The following is a 9,301-nucleotide window of genomic DNA, read 5'->3' on the forward strand; positions in this document are numbered from 1 at the left end:
GGTCACCATATTTAAATATTTACTTATCCATTGAAAAACTATTTATATTTGGTATCCTGCAGAACAAATTGTTTCTAAAATTAATACATTCAGTAGAATGCTTACATATTCATGTTACAAAAGGACAGCAGTATCAAGAGAAAAGAAACTTAACTTAGTAAGAAAGAATTGCTAGGTGTGCCTTCAAGATGTTTCATTAGGGGAATAGTATCCAAAACCTGTCCATACTGTGACCTTTATTGCATTTAAACAGGGTTGGGATTGTTGTTTTTTAGGCTAGTGGGTTTCTTTAAGCACTGTGCTTTTACCATTTCTTCAGTGACAATCACAGCTTGAAGTTTTGTTAAAGAAGTTTCAGATTTCTAAAGTAAGATGAGGTCTTTTCTTAAGGAATGTGTTGGCATTTTAAATGAGCTTGTCTCTACTGGTTTCTCGTGCTTATGTTCTTTAGCTGGAAAGTAGTGTCAACATATTTGATAATGCCAAATGGAGAAGGGCACGCTCTTCCTTCTTCCTTAACAAGAGACAGTGCTCTTGTATCTCTGTCTTCAAGATTACTTTGACTGTCTTCCTACCACCTCTTCTTCTGATTACTTGCTTTTTGGTATTGGCAGTTGAATGTTGCCAAGTGGAACATAACTTGGTTGTATTTCATTATGCCACTTTTTATTTTGTCCTAGGAAATTGACACAAGAGGAGTATGAACGTCAAGAGAAAGAGCAGAAGCTTTCTGCTGCAGATGAAAAGGCAGTCCTGGCTATTGAAGAAGTGAAAATTTACAAGTAATTCTGATACATAAATATGTTGACTTTTGATTTTGAGGGAAAGCATTGTGCTTAGAAATAATCACAATGCTTTTGTCTTCTTTGACAGGCAGAGAATTCAGGAAATGGAGGAAGAATTGCAAAAAACAGAGCGGTCTTATAAAAATCAGGTCTGGAGCTATTTCAAGACATTCTGAAAAAGAAAACTTTAGATTATAAGGTGTTCTGCAAATTAAAACATTTTTTCTTTAATATTTTAAGATTGCTGCTCATGAGAAGAAGGCCCATGACAATTGGGTAAGGCTGTACTTTTTGCTTTAGGAACAGCATTTCAGCTTTGAACATTTTGTTACATTTATTTATTCTAAGCTCTTGATATTCCTGAGCAGCTGTTCTAGTAGCTGTTCTGTCCTTTGATTTCAAGCGATATTTGACTAACAGTTTTGGATTTATGTACTTCTATCTTTTTTATAGCTCATAGCACGTTCTGCAGAGAGAGCATTAGTTGAAGAAAAGAGGGAATCTGCCGGCTTGAGACAAAAGTAAGCATGTTTTATGTTTCTAAGAGACAATACTAAGGAAGAGTTACCTTTTTAAAAAGTGGCTGGAATTCCACTAAGAATGTTCTTTTTTCTTATTAGAATAATAGAAGTGAATCAGAAAATAGCTTCCCTTCAGAGACCAATAATTGTCAAACCGACTGCAGGCCGGCCTGACCATCAGACTTTACCTCGCAGAGGTATAGTTGTTTCCCATGTATTTAAACTTAAAACATTTTAGAAGAGTAAATAAATACTTTGCCACATTTCCTATGTATTATTTCTACTTCATAACAGCTCCATTAAGTCGAGATGGATCTTTTGGGCCCTCACCTGTGAGTGGTGGAGCTCCTTCCCCACCACTGATGATGGAACCCCCTGGACGACCTCCTTCTGCCAATCCAAGAGATGGATCAAGAGGTGAACTTAGTAAGCAATCTTTTTTTAAAAATAAGTATTCTGCAGCAAGAAACTAATATTTATCTTCTAAACAGATATACATAATCTAATTGTAACTATTTGTATATTTATCTTTTTACCATTTGTAAGCAGTGCAGAATTGCCTTATCACTGAGATGGGCAGGATTTAAATTTAATAAATAAATAAATAAGGACTCTGGAGTTAACAACAGCACAGGTAGTCCTCATTTTAAAACTGCAACTTGGACAGACAACTCAGTCATTAAGTGAAATGGTTACTAAGCGAAAAATTACATGGCTGCAACTGTGTTTACAATTTTATTTCAGCTTTCCTTTGCTTTGTAGCATTAGACGGCTATGATTCTAAACAGCTGGGTGAACTCAACTGGCAGGGAAGGTTTCCAAAACTCAACTCGTGAGAAAATCTTACAGCTCTTTTTCCCCACTCTGTCACCCTTTGGAATGCTCACCCAGAAGAAAATTTATTATATTTATTGGAGAGGAAGGGATTATAACAAAGTAAGCAGCACACAAAGGGGAATACTCATTGAAAAGAATGCCCTAGTTCCAGCTCTTTGCTTAGCACACAGGAGCCCTCTAGGAGGCAACAGAAAGTAGCTACTTAGGAGGCAAAAGAAAGCCTTTCACTAAAGTAGCTGCTTTCTGTTGCCTCCTAGAGACTGAGTAGGGTCTTGTAAATTTCAGGCAGGCAGGATCTGCAAATTAAGCTCCTGGTTGAGCTTGTTAACCTACCATTAGTGCTTTTTAGGGAAGAGGCATGCTGCAGAGAAAAACCACTTAGAAAGAAAGAGCTTGTTTAGGCAATCTCTCTGCTTTCGGTGAGTGGAGGACACAGATCAAGCACAGGACAACACATACTAACTGCCTGTAATGGTGAACACATGACAGAGAGAGATACTGCAAGGATCATTAATACATTAGTCACAAAGTTACTTTTCATCATAACCATGAATAGTCACTAAATAAGGACTACAATATGAAAATGGACTGTCACTTGCACAGCAGGGTCCATGGGGAAGCCAGATTCACTTAACAACTGTGGCAAGAAAAGTCATACAATGGCAAACTTGCTTAACAAACAGAAATTTTGGGCTCAATTGTGGTCATAAGTTAAGGACTACCGGTACTTAGAATGATTATAGTTTTAAAAAAAACAAGCATGATAATTTTCTATTTGAACTTGTGTGAGAAAGAACTTTACCTAGGAGACTTCCAGTGCTAAATCATAAAAGACCTTTACAGGAATACTTAGTTAAATCCTATGTGTGGAAGTTTCTCCCCCAAAGTTTAGGCTATTTTTCTGTTACACTAGGTTGATTAACTTATTGATTTTTAGTTCAGATCTTTTGCTTTTTGTTGCTAAACTTTATCAAGCACTTATGTACTAGTGATGAATTCCTTTTATAATCCCTGTTTCATGTTTTAATTTGAATATCTCACGTATGAAAGGAAAAATGCACACTGTTGTATATTTTATATTGTATATTTACTTTAAAACATATTCTACATTTTCTTTTTGAACTCAAGGTAATGTGCATAATGCTCTGCATTTTTTCATATCTTTTAAGATGGTTTGGAAAGAAAGATGATTGGCATAAAATCACTGCGTTTTCAGAACTCATGTTGAACTAAAGTCTAAATCTTCTCAGTCCTTCCCAGATCACACTAGTTTAAAAATAGATGTATCTCTTTTTATAAAGAAGATATATGATATAAAGAAACATAGAGTGGCCTCGTGGTGTTTTCCAGGTTGTTTTTGAACACCCTTTGTTAATCCTTTCAGCTCGATTAGCATGAACAATAGTCAGAATTGGAAGATTGTTATCTAAAGTATCTGGAGGGCACTATGTTGCACAGTCTTTAATTGGCAAGATGATAATCTCTCTACCAAACTGCATTGTAATCCTTCAGATATTATGACTGATGGCCCTCCAGTCCAAAAAAGGCATTCTGATCTATCAGGAAGAATGTCTGCTCCAGGTAAGAATGGCAAGAGATTCCATCTACATTTTGAAAATGTAGCATCTTTTTTCAAGCAATATTATATATGTCATTTTTTTTCTCGTTCCAGATCTTGGGCCTCCTGTAACAACACTGATCAACTGTGGGCCAAGAACATCTTCTCCTTCAACTGCAGTTCTTGATGGAATAGTAAGTGGGGAAGTTTCCATTTCTTTGGGTGAAATGACATACTGTACGGAATCTTTGTTTTGTTACCTTATATATGCCATATCGTGCCTTACTTATGTGTCAATTTCTATTTATCTCTCACCCCATCTTTATATTGCTGGGGTGCAATATCTTATCAAAGCAAAATCTTACCAAAGAGTTTGAGGTCCCTCACGTTTCCGCTGCCCCACCTTCCTCTGGTGAAGCAACTGCAGTGAGTACCAAGAGGCTGGGAATGGTGCCTTTCTCCTGCATTTGATGCGAAGCATGTAAAAAGCATGGTGTGCTTCATGACTCAGCATGAGTGATGTGGAGCAAAACTCATTCTGGTTGCAGTTCTTTCTCTTGGCTTTGCAATTTGTTAAAGCTAAATGCGTTGCTGGGCAAGCTAAGGAAAATATAATCCAGTTGCTTCATAAATGGTGGCGCTTGACACTTAAGATTTTTCTAACCCCTGAGGACCTATGATCATTTTCTTCTGTAGATGGTGTGGGATTTGGATTGGCTGGTATTATAAAGGAATGCACTTAGAAGAGTGTCTGGTTCAGATTTGGATTGCCATTTTGAGAGTGTTTTTATAGGATAATACTTTGATGCCTGAATACAAGAATATTCTTGAAAAAGAAAATTTCCATAAAACACAGTGAGCTCTAAATTTGGAAATTTGAGATCTTTTCAGCAACTATATTTCTTAAAATACTTTTAATCTATAGTTCTGTAATTTCATGAATAATGCCCTTATAGATAACTAACACTGCAGTCTTCTACAGGTTAACATTGGTTCTAAAGGCCCGCCACCTTTCCCAGGACCCCCCATGATGACATCACCAGCAGTTGGGCCTTTGCCACCTCCTATTCGGTTTGGACCACCACCCCGCCTGCCCTATGGACCTCGGCCTCTTCCTCTCGCTTTAGGTATGGACTCTATTGTACATTGTGCTTTTTTCAGATTATTTAGCTTCAAATGCCTTTTAGTACATATCACAGTTTGCTAAAAATGCACTTTAAAAGAAATTCCGTTTTTAATATTCAGAGAAATGTTATTTTGTATAGAATATGAAATTGTGTTATATACGGAACATGCAAGGATTGGACCGTAACAGTAACACCAATTTGAGTGTTATAGGCTTCTTTGATGGCATGTTCAATCCTTTATTAAGCATAATTGATTTTTAGCAAAACAAATAAAAAAAGGAAAACGCTTGTAAATGTCAAAAGGCTGTAAACAATCCAGAAATCTTTAACAGCCTATTTTGACTGTTTATGTGCAGGCATAAAGATTAGAAGCATGCTTTCCTAAAATGAAAGTGATGGCAAATGGTAACTTGATTTTGAACCACCCAGTTTCATTTTTTTTCCCTTTCAGTTCGTGGAGCTCCTCCACCGCTACCTATGCCTAGAGATTATCCACCTGGTCCTCCATTTGGAATGCGAGATTTTCCTCCTGTTCCCCTGCCACCTCCTGAACAGAGGGGATATATCCGTGGGCCACCTCCTTTCCGGCCACCTCCCCCCCGAGATTATCCTCCAGGTCCACGACTACCTCCACAAGGTTTAAGGGATTATTCTCCTCCTGTTAGAGACTTGCCACCTGCAAGGCCCAATGACTATCAAGAAAGCCCTCCCTGTTCTCAATCTCCATCTAGCTCACAAGACTCAGCACATCTTCCTGAACAGAAACCATGACTTCAGATTTCTGGACTGATTTTGATCACGTTTCATGTGCTGAGGATTTCAGTGGCTTCAGCAGGACTCTTCCTTCTAGATTTGGTTTCAGTATAGCTTTCTTTTTCTTTCCTTTTTTTTTTCTTTCTTTTTTTTTTTGCAAAAAATAATTTCTATAGTAATGTACATTTTGATAACCTTTAAATCGGACTTGTTCATCCTCTTTGGATGTACTTAGAATGTTTCTGTGATAAGCCTGAAGCCTGCTTTTACAGCTGTGACCAACTCGCAGCTCTCAACGTGCAATATATAAGAAATACCTGTATAGTTAGTTTTTAAATAATGTAACCTATGTAAATGATGTTGTTAAATGATTTAAAATTATAATCTGAACATTTCCTGTGGAAATAGCTTCAGTAAGAAAAGCTACCATTCATATATAGCCTACAGTCACTGTAGACAAATGGTTTACAAGAAAGATTCTCATACTTTTTAAAGCATCTGGCGTAAAAGTACCAGAAGAAAGCTATATGCTATATTGGAAGGACAAATCTACTAATAAAGCAAGATTCTTTTTTGCTATATACAAACTTATTTTTAATGGTTAAACAAGTTGAAAGTAGTTATAAAGAATAAGTATCCCAGAGTAAATATTGTTCCACTGTAGTAAGAAAGAATCAAGGATAAAAATACATGAGAGAGCCCTCTGCTGCTTTAGGAAATACTAAATCAAATATATACAGAGTCTGTTAATTTCAGCATAATTTACAATGAAGTGTAGCAATTAGTTTGTTGTTGGTTTTTCCCAGCTAAAGGCTCAGGTAGAATTATGTCATTATTTTTATATCAAATAACTGGGCAATTTATTTAAAATAATTATTAAATCAATGGATGCTGAAATTGTTTTCTAACATAAGAATATTTTTTCATTATATCTGTATTTAAAAATTCCTGTCCTGTTTTTTAAGGGCAGATGCATTTTCTAGGAGTAGTATTGAATCATGCAGTTTTCTTGAGAGTAGGTGGGTAGGTAGAATGATAAAGTGTGAAAGATAAGACAATCTTCATTTCACAGAACTTCTGAACCGAACCCTCTGCTTGTGTGCTTATTTTGATTTATACATAAATATGATGCATATACATATATGCATGCATACATATACATATTCTACTTATATCTACTCATAATATTATTTCTAGGTTGTATCAATAGAAAAGATAACCTAACTACAATTCAAAAACTAATTGTAAGTCCACCTACTCAGTGATAAAATCTACAGTAGAGAAATTTTTGGGTGACAGTTCAATTCTGTTAAGAGCTATATTTTGTTGGGGGCTTGGAACAGCCCAAAGCCTTTCTTTCAACCAGCAATTGTAGGACAAGTGATGGTTTACAAAGGATAAGGCAAGGAGTGCCAATTGTTAATCCTTATAGAATTACGGTGTGGGATTTTCAGCTGAAAACAGACTAACCCATGATTTGAAGATTAAGCAGAAGTTCAATAGACATTATTTACCTTGAAGCAAAATTTTCACTTCATTTTTAATGAAATGGTAATTGAGTGTTATAAAATAAATGGTAATCATGAAAGGGCCCTTCTAGAACAGAACATCTCTGTTCCTTGAACATAAATATTCTGCCCTGTAACTTAAAAGTTTTGGCTTTTGAAAGATTTCTTAGAACCTCCTAATTTAATAGAAAGATTTGATTGTTTTGTAGGGTGGCATTATTTTTGGAAAACATCACTACTATTACAGGTACTTTCAGATACTGGAAATAAATATGTGATGAAATAGCTTTGTAAATGTTCACATACACATGCCTTTGAGTCAGGAGTATCATCAGAGAAATGAAACATGGGTTTTTTTTCCTGATAGCACCTTCTCCCCCTCCTATTTTTAGATTTGGTTTCATATTTTCTTTCATATGTAGAGGAAGGCACAATAGGATAAGGTATTCTTGATTTTATATTAGGATAATAAGGGAAAGTGATCACATAAAGTTGGGGAGAGTTGATTTTAAGAGAAACAAATGCTGGGTGTGCAATTGTGTATCTCTAATTCAGAAACCAATGGAAAAAGCTTGAGATGAGTGGGAGTTAACATTGAAGAAACCCTGCCAGAGAAGGTCATTGGCATATCTAATACAACATTTGAGAAACTCATAAGCCCAAACTGAAGGTCATCGGCCTTCTACTATCATATTGCCCACCAATCAGGATATTGAGCATACTATTTGTGGTTTAAGAAATAAAATATTGCCATTAGTGTTGGTAGCCTTCATGGGCCTTCATTAGTTTATGCAATCCCCTTTTAAAACCATTAAAATTACCTGCCATTACCACAACTACAACCAGGAAATATCACAATTTACAGAGTGGAAAATTTTTTTTACAGCATTTCTGAATTTTCTTGAATTTTGTTTCATTTGATGTCTGAGTTCTAGCATTGTTAGAAAGAGAAACAAGTCTGTTTCACATTATGCAATGTTTCTCAACCTTGGTAACTATAAAATGTATGGACTTCCCTAGCCATTAATATCTGAACATCTCAAAGTTGCCAAGATTAAAAAATTCTGGGAGTTGAATTTCACGCATCTTAAAGTTGCCAGGGTTTAGAAACTATTGACTCTTTCTGCGTCTTCCCTTTGTTCCAAGTGAAAGAGCCTTACATTCTGCAGTCTATTTTTGTGGGGAGTTGCTATAGTTCCCTAACAACTACTTTGGATGCTTCATTTTGTAAAAAAAGTTTTATACAAAAATGTGGCTTCACTATAGATATTTTTTAAGGAAGGGCATCATTATATTTGCAAGTTTTAATTACATTTTTATTTTACTTTTTTTTTCAATTCCCTTTTAATTCCAAGTATGGATTTTTTTAAAACAGCAGCTGCTAATTAAACAGCTATTTTCATCTAGCTGTTCACTGTAACTCCAGGATAATTTCCCCGATTCAGGCTCTGCTATCTCAGATCTTGCAAATGCATAATTGCAAATGAAGGTTAGTGGTTGTTTTGTGCCAACATACCGTATTTTTGAAGTATAAGATGCACCTTTCCCTCCCTTAAAAGAGGGTGAAAATTTAGGTGCATCTTATACACTGAATGTAGCCCCGCCCACCCACTGGCCCCCACTCTTTGGCCTCTGCCTTCCAGCAGTTACCTCCTTGCAGCAAGGAGCAAGAAGAAACAGCTTGTTTCAGCTTCAGGACAGCCTAATTAGCACAAGTTGATTGGATGGCCTTCCGACTCTCAGCTATTTTGATCTCAGCTGTTTTTAAGGGCCTCTGCTGCTTGCTACAAGGAAGTAAATTGCTGGAGCAGATTTTTTTTTCTTGTGCTAATCAAGCTATGCTGAAAACGAAAGTAAAGCAGGCTGTTTGCTGTTTGCTGTTTGCTGCAAAGAGGCAAAATTGCTGGGAGGCAGAGGCAGATTTCTTTTTCTTGTTTTCCTCACCAAAAAAGGTCTTATACTCCGAAAAATATGGTACATTCCTTTTATTATTTTGAAGCTCATTTGCCCGATTTGGAAATCTTTTAGCGCTTTTTACAATCCATTTTTTGACTGCAGCATCCTGAATAGCTGATATCAACAAATGTAGCCACTTCACTGATAAGCCTCAACTCCATCTATATACGAATTGAAGTTGAATACTTAATGTCACAGAGCCCCCAAACATCGAAATAAAAGCAATAAAATTGGGGGTTTTACTTACCTCTGCTAC

At 36.2% G+C, this 9,301-nt stretch overlaps 1 protein-coding gene across 2 annotated transcripts in view; it reads left to right on the forward strand.

Annotated features, from left to right (window-relative positions):
* The window catches only part of MIA3 (MIA SH3 domain ER export factor 3), a 31,642-nt gene extending 25,043 nt beyond the window's left edge, over positions 1–6,599 (forward strand). Inside the window, exons 19-29 of one of the 2 annotated variants that reach the window (XM_070932404.1) lie at positions 681–782; positions 874–934; positions 1,026–1,061; positions 1,239–1,306; positions 1,406–1,503; positions 1,601–1,732; positions 3,656–3,724; positions 3,816–3,895; positions 4,056–4,127; positions 4,684–4,828; positions 5,280–6,599. In XM_070932404.1, coding sequence (XP_070788505.1) covers positions 681–782; positions 874–934; positions 1,026–1,061; positions 1,239–1,306; positions 1,406–1,503; positions 1,601–1,732; positions 3,656–3,724; positions 3,816–3,895; positions 4,056–4,127; positions 4,684–4,828; positions 5,280–5,599 — 1,183 coding nt within the window. In that variant the 3' untranslated portion in view covers positions 5,600–6,599. The remainder of the gene's footprint in view (positions 1–680; positions 783–873; positions 935–1,025; positions 1,062–1,238; positions 1,307–1,405; positions 1,504–1,600; positions 1,733–3,655; positions 3,725–3,815; positions 3,896–4,055; positions 4,128–4,683; positions 4,829–5,279) is intronic. The other variant, XM_070932405.1, reaches the window with a different exon arrangement.
* The last annotated feature ends 2,702 nt before the right edge of the window (positions 6,600–9,301 follow it).

This window comes from Pituophis catenifer, unplaced genomic scaffold (assembly GCF_029215685.1).
Source record: "Pituophis catenifer annectens isolate HBS135680 unplaced genomic scaffold, rPitCat1.0.hap2 SCAF_1, whole genome shotgun sequence".
Lineage (NCBI taxonomy): Eukaryota > Metazoa > Chordata > Lepidosauria > Squamata > Colubridae > Pituophis > Pituophis catenifer.